General features: G+C 41.6%; 2 protein-coding genes across 2 annotated transcripts; one reads left to right on the forward strand and one right to left on the reverse strand.

The window, feature by feature from the left end:
- Positions 1-651: 651 nt before the first annotated feature.
- Positions 652-6890, reverse strand: TMEM52B (transmembrane protein 52B). The gene is made up of 5 exons (XM_009562435.2): positions 6381-6890; positions 5694-5737; positions 4770-4808; positions 3648-3814; positions 652-3217 (listed from the first exon to the last, which is right to left on the reverse strand). The coding sequence occupies exons 1-5, from the start codon at positions 6426-6428 to the stop codon at positions 2967-2969; spliced, it is 549 nt and encodes a 182-aa protein (XP_009560730.2). The 5' UTR covers positions 6429-6890; the 3' UTR covers positions 652-2966.
- Positions 6891-11405: 4515 nt separating this feature from the next.
- Positions 11406-15321, forward strand: LOC128851859 (C-type lectin domain family 7 member A-like). Its single transcript, XM_054063952.1, is given in 7 exon segments — positions 11406-11527; positions 12878-12984; positions 12987-13106; positions 13419-13578; positions 13743-13758; positions 14059-14177; positions 14457-15321. Coding segments are annotated over 7 exon segments (807 nt in total). The 3' UTR covers positions 14620-15321.
- Positions 15322-15907: the final 586 nt, after the last annotated feature.

The raw sequence follows: 15907 nt of genomic DNA on the forward strand, positions 1-15907 counted from the left end.
TATTACTTGAAATAGTTTTGATATCTTGCCAGTAAAAAAACCTTGAGGGCACCTCCTCTAGCACCTAACAACTAAAAGTGAGATAAGCAAAGAAGGGTGTGAGCACATGGGAAGGCATAGGAAAGTTAAGCAATACTGGTTCTGATCGAAGTAAAAAATGCTGAAAACAGCAGGTAATTCCTATCTCTGGGTACAAGTGACCTGTGACTTTTCCCCTTGAAACTGAGAGAGGAGATAGCAGAGGCAATTTGATGCAGAGGAGGGGAAAATTAAGAATTTTTAGACTTCCTTTTATATTTCACATCTTAGAAAAAAAGTCCAGTGTAAATATTATTGCAAATTATTAAAAAGTGCACATTGCTGTTTCGCAAGGCTGGATTGCTGCCCCGTGGAGCAGGGCTGCCACCTCGCGTTAAATGCACTCGGAGGAGGAGGAAAGGGGTGGGGGCGGCGGAGGAACAGTGTGTTCCCCGCTGGAAATGATGGCAAAGGCTTTCAGGACATTGCTGGGCTTGGTAGTGCTTGGCTCCTGTTCAGCAGATGTAAATGTCTCTGCTGGCTCCAGGCATTTACTGCGGAGTAAACAAGAGCCTTCCAGGAAATGTTTTGCGGCTTAATAGAGAAGCCAGGCTTGAACTGGACTTCAGAAAGTGGCTGATGAAATAGGTCTCTAATAGATGTCCTACAACCATTGTTATTATTATTTCAAGTGTACTTGTGCGGAAGACACATAACTTTGCATGCCATTTATTTATTTACTCCATTCCAGTTTATCACTGATTAATGGTACAGTTAGGTAGTAGCTAGGCAGTTCAGGAAGAAGTTTGTGACCTAGGAAATCAAGACGATCATTAAATTCCCTTGGATACAAAATTCCCATGACTGGATAAGGTTTGGGAGACCATTGAAGGTGTTTCGGTCATTCAGTTCTGCTTATGCTATCCCTGAAGCTGTATTACCAACTTTCTCTAAAATTCTCCATGGCTGTCGTCTCAACAGCAGTTACATTGATTAACATATTTGGGGACCTGGTCCGTGCTCTCCTTATACATAAAATAACCATATTCTCTGTATTTTCTCAGAAGTATTGTGAAGATCAGCATATTAAGGACAGTGAGAATTTGGGTACTCCAGCAGAAAGTTCCATGCAAGCACTTCATAAACATATGATAACCGTGACCTATGCAATCATGTCAATATTAATGTATACATGCAATTCATTCGTGACTGTTTATCATCTGGTATTTGATGTCCTTCTGCTTTAGTGCTTCCAGTTGCTGAATCTGGGGCAGAGACCACCATAGTGTTGTGATTCAACAATCAACTTTTCTGAAGGCTAAGTGCAAGGCCCTGCACCTGGGTTGGGACAATCACAAACACAGTTACCGGCTGGGCAGAGAATGGATTAAGAGTAGCCAATACTGGGCTGCATCAGAAGAAGAGTGAGCTGCAGGTCGAGGGAGGGGATTCTCCCCATCTACTCCATTCTTGTGAGACCTCGTCTGGAGTCCTGCTTTCAATTCTGGAGTTCTCAGCACAGGAAGGACATCATGGATCTGTTAGAGTGAGTCCAGAGAAGGCCACAAAGATGATCATGGGGCTGAAGCACCTCCCCTATGAGGACAGGCTGAGAGAATTTGGCTTGTTCAACCTAGAGAAGAGAAGGCTCCAGGGAGACCTTATAGCAGCCTTCCAGTACCTGAAAGGGCCTACAGGAAAGCTGGAGAGGACAACAGGTACCTATTTTAAGCTGAAAGAGGGGAGATTTAGATGAGGAAGAATTGTTTTACTGTGAGGCTGGTGAGACACTGGCACAGGTTGTCCAGAGAAGTCACGGAAGCCTCATCCCTGAAGACATTGGATGAAGATTGGCCAGGCTGGATGAAGCTTCGAGTAGCCTGATCTAGTGGAAGGTGTCCCTGCCCATGGCAAAGGGTTGGAACTAGATGATCTGTAAGGTCCCTTCCAACCCAACCCATTCTGTGATTCTATGATTGTATGATTCATGACTACCTAGTCCAAGAAAATATTTTACAGATGGTCCATAACTCGTTCATCCAAAGAGTTTGATTACTATTTCTGGATGATTCAACAGAAAGACCCACAGATTATTTCTGTTTGAGAAATATCTTAACTATTTTAAATTATCTTATTTATTTGATCTGGTTTTGAAAGCAACATTAGGAATAATTAATAATTGATAAAATATGAATGCAACTAAATTATGATTGAACTTTACTTCAGGGGTGATGTTCTTGCTCCTCCCCTTGTTTGATCTATTAATGCATATATAATTCCTTAATTCAAATGGAAGAACTTGTGGCTACTAGTTCAGAGTTGCTATTTCCTCTCAGAGTAGGAGAGGAAACAGTATTCAGAACTGATCTGTATTCATTCTGCATATCCTGTAGGGAATTTAGGGCACTATATTGAACATACTATCAAGTGTGTGCTATCTTTTGTTTACATGCAGACTGTGTTTCTACAGAGCTCCTTTTTTCTTTCTTTTTTTTTTTTTAACTTTACTGTAAATGGTTGGCACTTTCAAAAGAAGTTTGATGCTATTATTAGGTATTAAGATCTTCTCACATGGCTGCATTCTTCCTGTTGTGAAAAGCTCTTTTCCATACCCAGGAAGCTTAGGTTGGAGCCAAGAAGAGTGAGACAGCATTTGCAAGCTCCCTGCAGGTCGCTAGCCTGCAAAGCGGCTCAACACCTTGATCCTGCTGACTGCTTTTTTGTGCAAGGGGTGAAACTAGTGATGGGTGTGTGTAATAAATGGACATAGGGAAGGCCAGTTGTCAATTATCTAAAGGAGATCTGCTGGATCTGAAACTATTTCAGTCTCTTTTTTTCCCCTTTTCAGTAGATTAAGGAGGTTAATCTGATATTCCTAATCCTTCTCAGAAGAATTAGTCTCTTCACGTAACTATTCTGTATTATTTGCCATTCCATAAAAACAAACACTAGTGCCCTGGGAGGGCTGGCTGGGCATCTCTGCCCTCAGCAGAGGCCTGCAGCTTTTCCTCTGGCACTGGGTCCAGGTCTGGCACTTTCTGTCCCACCTTGGCGACTGTGAACCTGCTCATACGCAGAGCTTCTTCGTAGACTGGTGGAGTGTCTGATGCTGGGAGGGGCGGTGTTCCCTGTGCAGCGTTATGGGAGTGCGCCACTGCTAATATCCTCCTGGCAGCAGGCCCAAACACAGAATGGAGAGCTGAAAGGAAGGAGACAAAAGCCTTTTGCTTCATCCTGAAAGCAGCCCGCGATTAGAGAACAAGTATATCTGCAACACACAGGCTTTTCTCTCCCCACAGCCTGAATGTTTTCCTTTTCCTGCCCCTTCATCTTCCATAAAAGGAGAGGGGGCTGAAACCCCACCAGCAGTGTCCCACAATTACTCCTTCCTCAAATGCCAGAGTCCCATAGCCACCCTAATTTCAGCCAAACGTATCTCACGGCTGATTCATCATCTGGCTGCTTGTGGTACATGAAGCTTGGGGAGCACTTTAATTTCTACCATGTATAGATGCCACTTTCCCCATAAACTCTGCCAGCCTTGAGGTGCCATAATCTGGGCTTTTTATAGTGCAGCCCCTCACATCGATCTGTGCTGAGGTCCCCAGCCTCTGTCGGAGCCAACTCACAGGTAATAGTGCTCTGGAGGGTGCTGTCATGATCAAAAGCAATGACGGTGACCTCGTAGGGCTGAGGGCCTGATTCCTCCCCTGTCTGTCGGCAATGAAAACAACACCTCATACAGATGGAAACCAGGCCACACAGGAGCAGCAGCCCACCAATCACCACCACCAGCCTGGAATGGGAGAGGAAACAGGATTAACACAGAAGGACTTTGTTTGCAGGGGACATTTTAAAGTCTGTCCCTGCTTGAAGTAGGGCTAAACTGAAAGTGAGACATGGTCTTTCAGAACCTCATCCAGCAGAGTTTGGACAGTTGGAGATTCGTGTCCCTTCCAGGCATCTGATGCACTGCTGCACCACCCTTGGGGGAAGGATATTTTCCTTCTGTCTAATCAGAATTTCCGTGGATGAAGCTTAGCCAGCTGCCTCAGGTCCTTCCATGAGGCACCTCTGAGAAGGCTCTAACTCTATCTTCTCTCTAGTTCCACCTAAGGTAGTGGAAAACAGCACTTAGGTTGCCTCCTTAGCCTCCTCCAGGCTAAACAAACCTGGTCCTTTTGGCCCCTCTTCATACATCATGTTCTCTGGATCCCTGACCATTTTATTGTCTCTCCAGTGGACTTGCTCCAGTTTTTCAACATCTCTCTTGTACTGAGGGACCAAGGCTGCACTAAAACTGGACTACATAATCAAGACATGTTCTCATGAGTGACAAGCATAGAGGAAAAATCATATCTCTCAATCTACTGGCTATATGTTTGTTAATGCAGCTTGTAGATGTTAAACAACTACCATCCTTTTTATTCTCATCCTTTTGAGAATTACTAAAGAATTAGACTGAAATTACTTTAAAAATGAGCCTTTAGAAAGTTGTATTGTGTCATGAATGCTTTTTAATATTGTTCATCTAACTAAATTAATATATGGAGTAAAAGAGGAGACTGGCAAGTCAACATTTGTTAAAGTTGATGCAATAGTTAGGGGTTGCCTTGCTACTGTAGAGCATTTGAGTGTCCCAAAGGAAAGTAGAGGTGGTGTGTCATTTAAGCAGGTCACATTTAATCCCACTCTCTGCTACTGGCATTGTCCAGTGATGTAGGTACTTAGGTAAACATATGTCATCTTACCAGATATACCACAAACGGTCCCACGGTGTGCCTGAACAGCTAAAGAGAAGATGATACAACATTTAGTTAGTCACAGAATGGAAGGAAGATAAGAATAAATGGGAAGATTCCTACTGTAGCCTCTTCCAGCTCCCCTCATGCTCCTCAATTACACTCCAGCTTCTAAACAGCACAAAGATTAGGAACTCACTGTGCTTCATGGAGGAGACATTTGTCCAGCCTCATCAATCTCCATGTTAGCTGAGTTTTTCTCCTTTGTCTTTATTTCTTTATTGTTCCCCTGATATTTGTGCTTGTGTAATTCTGTCTGTAAAACTTAGAGATTTCCATCATGTTACAATTTACGAACTTCCCTTCTTTTACACATTTTTTTCACAATTGTATCTGCCCAACCCTGTTATTTTTTGCGTTCTTTTTTCTGACATTCTCTTTGATTTCTTTCTGGGCCTGAGAGTAAATCCTGGATGCTGTGTTTTGTGTTCCTTTAGTTTTAGTTAGTAGACCTGCCTGTGCATTTTAAAAGACATTATTTTCGTCAAAAAATAGAATACTGTAAGGCAATTTTTCACATTTGTTTCATCTCAATTTCTGTTATTCTCACAAATGACATCACCAAGAAGAATATTCACCAAAGCACTCTATTTCAAATCATTTCTCAAGATCAATTCCAGATTTATAATGCCAGTCAATTGAAATTACACCATAAATCTCTTAACCATTACTGTTACCCAAATAGGTGATAGGAATAGTACCACATGATCAGTATATTGAATGGATAATAAATAATACCCTTCATATTCAAAGCAATGGAATTTTTACATGAGTTTTCAATAGTCATAATAAAGTAAATATTTCTACTATTTATCTATCTACTATTGCCCTTCATTGTCTTCTTAAAACAGTGCAAGATCAACAAATACTCACAGTTCAGGGTTGAGGCAGCCTTCCTCACCTCTCACTTGGGGGAACTAGAAGGAAAAAAACAAGTAAGACACACCTAGAGTGAATTAAGTCTTTGTCATATGCAACTTTTTTCTCTGTCACCTGGACTATTACCAGTCTGATTCTAGTACGGTGACTTACTGTTACCTGTCTTCTGTTGTTTCCATCATATATTCTGTTGTAGATTTAAAGTTACTATGATATCAACTGCATTGTTTCATATCTTAACTTCCCCTAATCATGAAAATCCTACTTAGCACTGTTTCCAACAAAGATCCTGATGTACTTTCATCCTTACCACAGGTTTCCCGCTCTCACCCACAAGCTGCGTTATGCTACAGATGTAGATTCTTCTCCACACTTAAATATTAAGAACCTTTAAATGTCCTACTTTGTATTATATCCACACTGACTTGAACTCTGCTCTGTCCCTCTAGCAGTCCTACCCTTCTCATTCGTTTTCCTTGGGTGCCCTAACCTCTGTGTTACCATCCTTGGAACAGCAGTGAATATTCTTTCTCTTTCACATATCTGCCTTTTATATGCCCAGTTCTTTCTAATATCAGGAATTTTTTTGTGACTGTCAGTAGCTAATGCCCCTCCATCTTTCCAAGGTAACTCCATAGTTGAGGAGAGACTCTATAAAAAGGAACCTGAGATGTGACTTACCCATAAGAAACATGCTAAAACACAGCAGATCATGACTGGGCTTTGCATCCCCGGAGAGTGGTTCTGTGGCCTTGGTGTCTCAAGCTGCTTGATGTCTTTTTGTCCTTTCTAATTTTAATTCATCTTTATCAGTCCACTGATCAGGAGGAGCAGATGCCTTGTTGTGTGTTGAATCCAATCTCTTCTTCCTACTATACCTGTTTCTGTCCTCCTCTGGATCTATCCTTCTCTGCCCTTCATGTTTTTGCTTTTTTGTCTTTCCCTCTTCGTCACTGGTAATTCCTGTTTGTTTCTGCCTGTCTTCTTTTGTTTTTCCCTTGGTCTGCTTCTCTCCCTCTTTTGAAAGGATCTCTTGAAGTCTTCCGGTCAGATCAGGAGAAAAGCGGTGGCTACAAGTTCCTGCTTTAGATGTTGAATTAGTTTGGTGAAGGGCATCATGAGATCTCTGCAGACCTGACCCTTCTGGTCTGTGAGCAGAAAGGGTCTCTGAGTTTGTTCATTCCCAATTACTTCTCTCCCCGCCCCTACCCGGAGGGGAGTGGGTTGAAGGTCATGTTATTGACCTGTTCAAATGGAGTTTGGATTCCTCTCCCTCCTCCAGGACCTTCTCTGCTTCTGCAGTCACACTGTCTGTAGACTTTAGCCATATGACCAAAATCCACAGTGCATCTTATAAATGAGACGTTCATGCTGAAGTGAGTTTGCAATATAATAATTATATATACCGTTTTACATATACCTAGCTATATGTATATGTATATGTGTATGTATAGGAATGCAACATATGTATACGTATATATGCGTATATATGCATGTGCAACACCTCTCATATCTCCCATTTTAAGGCTCTACAACCATCCCTCTTACTTGGTAGTCTTCTGCCGTGTCAGTCCATCAGCTGACATTATATGGCCAAGAAAGTCCACCGCAAATACTTTGCATCACAGGGCATAAATGTTGATTCTCCTATCCTTGATACTGTTTGTCCTGCAGGTAGTTAAAGTAGTAAGTTCAGTTGAATGACCCAAGACTTTCTCTGTCTTGTAGAACTGCTTTAAATTTCTGTTACTGCTCGTGGCTATTCAGAATATTATTACATGCATATAATTGTGTTCACCTTCTCTTTCTCTTTTGAATAGCTGCAACAGAAAAAATGCTTGGCAGTAATGTGTTACTATTTGCGTTTGGGAACCACCTGTGACTGGTGCATAAATATATGTTAAGGGCAGGATAGCAACCAGAGAAACTTGTTGCCCCATGTTGCAATCACAATGCATTCACATTAAACTGGTGAATCATTAGCCTTCGTGATGCAAATTAGAGTTGCGGAGCAGAACCAATGGATTCATGCATATAATGTATTCTCCTAAGGCAGGCTAAAAACCATTTACCATCCTCTAATTAGAAAAGTAGTGGTGCAGTATAAACATGCCTTAACACGAGTTTCTTTATATATCTGTCTTTAGACATGTATCTATGTATGTATGTATGTATGTATGTATGTATGTATCTATCTATCTATCTACCCACTTACCTACCTACCTACCCACCCATCCATCTCTCCATCTCTCCAATGATCCATCCGTCCTAGTTTACTACTGGAATAAGTTTTCTGAGTTTTGGAGGGCAAATAAGAAACATTAACACATGTGCTGCTTGAGCTTTATTTACAAGTGAATTGACCAGTATTCTTTTAATCATTTTCTTCTTAAATCCACTTGTGTATTATACGGGTTTTAGAAGAAAAATTCCAGTGGAAGTGTATGTACATCTTTTAAAACTAGTGTGATTCAATGTGGAAAAGAAGTGTAAATAACCAGTGTTTTTCAGGGGATTTTTATTATCAGTGTGATAATTTAATAGATTATCACTTGATTTTTAAACTGAAATTCAATCTCATGAGAATTTTATCAACTGGATCAAGCTGGAGAAATATCAGAAAAAGTGATAAAAAAATTCTCTAAAGAAAAAGCAGCAGTGTGACATGAAACAGTGACCCCTCCAAAAGCGTATCATAATTCACTCTTGCTGAAACTTCGTGATCATTCTTTTGCTATTTCTATGGCATTGCCACTAATGCCACACTTACAGCAATCCACCTACAGCCCTGCTAGGCCATCATCCAACAATGGTTTGAATTTCTACATGTTTCCCTGGCATTTTCCCTCAATTATCTCAATACTTTATTTTTCTTTGGGTTTTTTGTTATATTGAGATGACTCTGTCTTTCATATTTCCCCCTTGCCTCCTTTCAAAAATTTTTGAAGTGGTCAGACTCTTACAGAACTGCTAAAACAAATAAAAATATAATATAACTGATTTTTCTCTTAGAATCAAAGAATGGTTTGGGTTGGAAGTGACCTTAAAGGTCATGCAGTTCCAACCCTCCTGCCATGGGCAGGGGCAACCTCTTCCCTTCTCTTCTCTTCTCTTCTCTTCTCTTCTCTTCTCTTCTCTTCTCTTCTCTTCTCTTCTCTTCTCTTCTCTTCTCTTCTCTTCTCTTCTCTTCTCTTCTCTTTTCTCTTCTCTTCTCTCTCCCTCCCTCTCCTCTCCCCTCCCCTCCTCTCCTCTCCTCTCCTCTCCTCTCCTCTCCTCTCCTCTCCTCTCCTCTCCTCTCCTCTCCTCTCCTCTCCTCTCCTCTCCTCTCCTCTCCTCTCCTCTCCTCTCCTCTCCTCTCCTCTCCTCTCCTCTCCTCTCCTCTCCTCTCCTCTCCTCTCCTCTCCTCTCCTCTCCTCTCCTCTCGTCTCCTCTCCTCTCCTCTCCTCTCCTCTCCTCTCCTCTCCTCTCCTCTCCTCTCCTCTCCTCTCCTCTCCTCTCCTCTCCTCTCCTCTCCTCTCCTCTCCTCTCCTCTCCTCTCCTCTCCTCTCCTCTCCTCTCCTCTTTCTTCCCCAACTCTCAGCCTGTCCATATAGGGGAGGTACTTCAGCCCTCTGATCATCTCTGTGGCCTCCTCACTCCAACTGATCCATGTCCTTCCTGTGCTGAGGACTCTAGAACTGAACACAGGACTCCAGGTGAGGCATCATGAGAGCAGAGTAGTGGGAGGGAATCACCTCCCTCACCTTGCTGGTTACACTTCACTTTGATGCAGCCTAGGATATGGTTTGTTCTCCGTTCTTTGCAATTGCTTAAAATCTAAGGGTCCATTCCATAGTCAGCTATGTGATTTGAACATATCCTTCCTTGGATGCCAGAGAAAGCAGATTGTGGTGTGGACAGGAAATGCTTTTGTCCTCTCTGTTTCCTTGTTCTGATTGTATCGAGGGGTATGTGTCAAGCCTGTTCTAACTTTAATTTCCTAGGTGGTATCATCCTAATTGGGAGTAAAGCTTCTTAACGAGCTGAAAAATGCTATGGTACTACTCTTAGAAGTTGTTGAGAAATTGTTAAGAAGTCCATGAGAAGGAGTATTGTATTAGTCATACCCAACACTTCCCCATGGCCATTTTGGAATATAAAATATGGAACCATATTTGGGGCTCACAAGGACCCTGGATGCTTCTGTGGTGTAGCAAGACCTTCTCAAAGCTTTCATGTATTTTATTGCTTGTAAAACAAAACCAGATAATTTTTGTATAAACTGCACGTAAAGTGGTAGAAAATTTCCCTCTCAAATTCCATCTCTTTCCACTGAGGACAGAAGGGTTGTTACCTGCCCTTGACATAAAATTTGACAAAGGATTGAAAAGCAGCAGCTGATTACAGACAGGATAAGACACTCCTTGAAATTAACACTTATTGGTCTGTATGTGTCAGCACACATGCTGGAGTCTAAGTCACTGCACTTAAATTTCCACTCTAAGATAAAAGTCTAGGAATGCCTTTTGCCCTGTATGCAGGGAGCTTTAGTCACCTGCAGCCTGGGTTTAGCAGAGGCTGGCAGAGCCCCTGGTAAGATACGGTGCTACCTGCTACTTCATCCGTGTTCCTGAGTTAACAGTTGGTGAGGCCAGCAGTGCTTGGGGTTGCAAACCATAAAAAATAAAACTGAAAGTTCAGGTCTCATTCTTATTATTTTGCCAGCTGACCTAGAAATATTAGGAAACGTAGCACCAGTTAAGTTTCTCCATCTTATTCCTAGCACTCAAAGTTCAAGAGAGCATGATGTAGACACTCATGCTGACAGATGACACCTTCCTGGATGCAGTGACTGCCCTACTGCCATGGCATGCTGCTGTGATCTATTAATGACTCTTGCTAAAAGGCAGAGATTATCATGTGTGCTTTTTCCTGGACTGGTTTCAGGCTAGAGCTAGCTGAGGAGCACAGCGTACTCTGATACATGAATTTTCTACCCAGACTCCCCATTAGTTCAGTAGATTTCTTCAGATCATTCCCTTTCACAGTGCAGACATACTTGGAACGGCAGCTGGGAAACCTGGATTAATTTCTTTGTGTCTTTGGAATAGGGAAAGGCAGCAACAAGTCTATGCACTACTCTGTTAGGAAAAGTGTGATGTGCTTACAAGCAATGATCAAAGAGGCTCAATATGATTCTCACTTCATTTTACCCTCAGTCCTCCTGTGCCACTTGAGAAACTGAGGAGCCTTTTTGGCTGAATTTACTGACTGTTAATCACTGTATAATAAAACCAGCAAGCTAACCCCCTGGTGCTGAAAAGCTTCAAGGAATTGTTTGGACTTAATACAAAATTAATTTCATTTCCTCTTCACCTCTCCCCTTCCTTCTTTTTGTTTCTGCAGACAGAATGTACTGCCAAAATGGGTAACTCCACGCATCCGCTCCATGAACCGAGGACTGTGAAGTGTTCGTGCCTCATTGTATTTTTGGACGCATAGGAGATTTAAATACTTTTCCAGAACCCTGCTGCATGTAAACAACCCCCAGTACCACTGTGTCATGAAATCCTTCACTATGAGCCAAAAATCCCTTCTGACTTTTACATGAATCACTCTGTTAACTCCTAATGACACTGCCCACTCCTTTGATCGCAGCCAGAATTTTATCCCTCTTTCTCCTGTGAGATCAACCAAACTTTGAATTCTCCTGTAACCTCGACAGAAATGACGGAAGAAATAACATATGCAGACCTGAGGTTCATGACATTGGAAAAATCCCAGGACCGGGAGCTCCAGAGTGACAGAGTGAAAGGTATTGGCAGTGCCAGGGGGCAGTTCTCTCCAAGGCAAACTGTCATCTTGGAGAACATTCTTTTACATGACATTCAGAGGAGGATGTCAGCTACCAAGAAACATCTTGGCTTCTAGGAGCCCTTTGGACTCAAATCTTCTAAGAAATTGGTGGGAAGAAAGAAAAAAGGCAGGAAATGAAAAAGAATGGAAGGGTGGAGAATGTGGAAAAACTGTTTAGATTTGAAAGGAGAGATATAATTAAGTTTGTGGGATGCAGTTATGTAAAAATAAACTTGTTAGATATTAAGTGTCAGCTCCTGAAAGTTAGTGAAGCAATGTGCCTAAGGGGCAAAAGTCTTTCAGCTTTACTTGTTTAAACCTGACTAATCGAATGAAGTAAATGCTCAGGAAAAGAAAACATATTCTCTAAAGGGAAGGAATAGACAGACAAATAACTTTTTGTACTTAAAAATGGTAAGAATTATGCTACACAGGTTAACAGGAGAATGCATTAATGCTATAGAATCCCTCCATGTGAAAGGTAGTAGTAAAGCAAAGAGGTGTTATGTTCCAGCCTGACTGAATGTCTGGAGATTAGTTTGATAGATTTGATAATAATATCATAGATTAAGGAACTCTTCCTCAAGGAAATTTCCCCTTACTGGTTGGCTAGTGATTATTGTTCTTGCTTTTTGAGGAGTCCTTGAGTTTTATACTTGGAGCCTGAAGCTGAACTCGCAGTAATGTAGTAGAGTTCTTCTCAACTCTTTGGTTAAAGAGTTAGGAACACAGGGGATAAAAGGCAGAAATAACGTAGGTGGGTGTGCCAGTTATTTCTGTTGGTGACTTGAACAAAAGTATTTCTGTGGAAATTTTACACTGGAGTGTAGTAAAAGTCTTAAACTGGAAGCAATCCTTTCCTCTGTGTGTTGGTGCTCTGTGTGAATTTACGCCGGTGTTTGCACCTGCCCATATTGCAAGAATGGATGTGTGCACTTCCAAGTGTGAGACTGCACTTGTCTTCTACTGCAGGTGTGAGGTCTTGTTCAGGTGTGTCTACCCTAAGTTCAGATAATTTTACAGGGACCTGACTTTCGTTGGTGACTGAGGTTATTTTCTGAAAAAGTGAATTCATTCCTGATTTGGCAGATTAGACACTCAAAAATAAAAATACCTCAATACCTCACTGCATATGAAAATTTCAGCTGTGTTGTAAGCACAAATATTTCCTTGTTGTTCTTTCCCAATGTGTGAAATATTGCACTATTCAGCTTATTTGTCCAATTCATTTTCTCTTAAAATCTCCTAGCTAAGCTAATCTCCTTGGCTTGCTCATTTCCCAACCCCTAGCTCCTGAGGAGGAGTGGCCACGATCAAACAACAGGACAGTTTTCATAGTGTAGTACCATATATTGGCTTGAAACGCAGCAGTTCAGTGGCAGACTACCGGTCATGTTGTCTGTGGTAGGAGCTGCAAATGCAAAAATGAGAAGTTTCTGTTCTTGCTGCTTTCTTTCTTTTCGTCTGTCCCAGATTCCTCCAGTCCATCTTCCTGTTGGCGACTGGCTACAGTGGCTCTTGGGGTCTTCTGCCTAAGTTCAGTGATAGCTGCAGGACTTTTGGCTGCCCGGTCTAAGTATGGTCACAAAAGGGGTGCTCAGATTTCAGTGTGAACAACCAGAAGTCTAGGAAATCAGTTAAGGAGAAGGATTAGCCTAGGGGATTAACGATGCAAAAAATGTGTCCTTTGCTCAAAGTCTCCCCACTGAAAAGATCCCCCAGACTTTGAAGTCAGGATATAGTATGTCAAAAACTGTGTGTGGGTCAAGTGTGTTCAGTCATGGGGAGGAACATGTGTCTTTGGTAAGTTTATTCAGGTTGCATTGAGCAGTTTAGTGTTAATATTAATGGCATAATTTCTTTCTTGTTTCACTGTGATTAAGGTCATCCTGGTCTGCCACCATGTGCATGAAAGGGATGAAAATTTCACCCTACAAAAGGCAATTATGGAAAGCCTCGGCCAGCAGCTGGACCTCCTTCAAGCTCAGAATTTGAACTTGACAGAGACTGTAAAGCAACTGGCCACTTCCAAAGGTACACAGAGGTGAGAAGATGGTGGTTCTATCCGCCACAGTTTGGGGTTTTTTTCTGTCAACAATATTGGAAGGAAAAATCAAAATCTCTAAAATTGTCCTGAATTATTTTTTAAAAATTAATTTCAACCAAGTAAACTAAAGGGCTGAATTACCATTTTGATAATGTTTTAAGTATCAGTCTTTCTGAAGTATCCTCTTTCCATTTTTGTAGTGGAACTTTTTTATAACCTAAACCAAACACTTTAATTCAGAAAATACCTTTATGATTATTTTTTTTAAATGTATTTTACTATGTAAATTTATTGATGCTACAATTCCCTCTGAGTGCCAGGAGTAGGAGGCACTGCCCAGATTCACTTGTGTAACAAAGTCTGTTACACACAGGTGCAAGCATCTCACTTTTATTTGCCTCTCTTCTTTTCAAATCATAGGCTATTATGACTGAAGCAGGGATGTGCTTCGCAGATCTTGCATTTATTTCTGTATAGGACTTCACAATGCGATCAGCACAGTCTTACAGTTCTTACTCTTTCTGAATTGGGCTGTCTCGCAGTGGAACTGAGGGGCCTTGGCTGTGGAAGGATGGATCAGCTTTCTCCCCTGAACTGTAAGTCACTGCACAGATTGGAGCAGACCACATCAAGGTGTATTTGTTATGAGACAGAAGCAGCAACCTTTAACCACAACTCAGTAATGGGCTGTCTCCTGTCTGTTGGCAAGCAGGCAAGGTGACCCACCACTCACTTGCTTATCAACCTAGGCAAGCCCCCTTCAGAGACCTTGTGTTCTGTTGTGGGTCAAATGAGTAACAGCAGCTGGGAATTATTGTATCAGCCTGTGACTTTTTTCCATTGGATAATGTATGTCTATGCTACTTTTCCCCCAGGTTTCAGATCCAACGAGCCAGCTCAAGTTCTCTCCAACAATGTGTGTGCCTTCAAGGTGTGAACATAGACACCGCACGGTGTGGCGAGTACAAATACTACATTGGTGAGAGAGTGGTGGACCTTGCAGTGGTCCAGCAAGTGAGCTACTCAGACAGGCACTAGTGTGCAGAGCTCTGCAGAAAGCCCTGTCTTGGGATATGTGGGGGTGACTTCTGCTCTGGGGTCTGTGACAGGGAGTCTGAGCTCAGGTTAATGTAACATCAGGGATAATCTAAGCTTAATTTGGCCTCTGGTGATGCATGTCAGTCAGACTCCTCTTGGGCTTTTTCTTCAGCAAATTCATTCCTCTTTCTTCCTTCTGCCCTTGCATTCTCATGTAACCACTTCTATCCGCTTATGATAAGTTCCTTTCTAAGTGAAACGTAATTAAGTATATGATTCCAGAACTCTATTTCAAAAATTCATATCTATCTCTCAGAAACAGGAATCAATGACTCTTTGTAAGAACAACACATCACATTTTCAAAATCTGTTGGGCATTTTCAGATTTAAGCTCCCAATTTACACCACATTTCCAAATATTTGATTTAATTGTACTCCCAGCCTACTGATAACTAGAAAGTGCAACACAATCAGAGACTGCATTAACGGACAAATAAAAATATTTATAATTCTCCTTGTTAGAGTGAAAAGCTTTCAAATGGGTATGTATGGGCTCAGAAAACAGAAGGCAAATCCAGAACATATCTTAAGAAGAGTCAGCAATATTTAATGCCCGGGAATGGCAGTATAGCTGCTAGTGGATTGTTCTGCTGCATCAGGCATCAGGGGGAAACGTGCATCCCTGTAAGACATCTGTCTTGATAGTCATCCATGTCCCATGTGATCCAGTTCTTTGATTTCTCAAATCCATTTTCCATTCTGTTGCAGAATTTCATAACTGGAATAAATATTGCTGCTACTGACCTTTTCTGTAGTGTGTCTTTTTAGTAAGTCACTGTGCACAGTAGGCTTCACAACCACCAAATACAGGGCCTTTAATAATGCAAAGCTTCCTGCTGCTTCACTGCTAATAGGAGGCTGTTTAAAGAGAAGCCTGCATGAAAGAGAGCGTCTCTCTTCTATGGCACTAGTAAAAGATAGAGATCTTTGAAATATCTCAGAAACAGTCAAGTGTATCTTTAGGACTTTTGTTCCTGTGTGTATTTTGTACTAATTTGAGCCATTCAGTGAAAACTTAACTGTAAGTTGGCCAAGACCAAGGTATTTAGGCAAGAATCTAATTATGTTTATTTCAGACATAAAGCTGTGCATCTGAGGTATGCAGTAGCAACAGCTGACAATTGTGCTCTGTCTCTCACTAAATAAGTTTTTAGCAATATGGCAATTATATTAATTGTGGATATTAAGAATTAAAATAGAGGAGCGGGGACAACAGAGAGTGTCTTGC

The sequence above is a fragment of the Cuculus canorus genome, chromosome 1 (assembly GCF_017976375.1).
Source record: "Cuculus canorus isolate bCucCan1 chromosome 1, bCucCan1.pri, whole genome shotgun sequence".
NCBI lineage: Eukaryota > Metazoa > Chordata > Aves > Cuculiformes > Cuculidae > Cuculus > Cuculus canorus.

Coding starts and splice junctions, on each gene's coding strand:
- TMEM52B (XM_009562435.2), bottom strand. CDS start 6,428: ATGCAAAGCCCAGTCATGATCTGCTGTGTTTTAGCATGTTTCTTATGG. Junction 5,738..6,380: donor TTTTAGCATGTTTCTTATGG/GTAAGTCACATC, acceptor TTTTCCTTCTAG/TTCCCCCAAGTGAGAGGTGA. Junction 3,815..4,769: donor GACCGTTTGTGGTATATCTG/GTAAGATGACAT, acceptor CTCCCATTCCAG/GCTGGTGGTGGTGATTGGTG.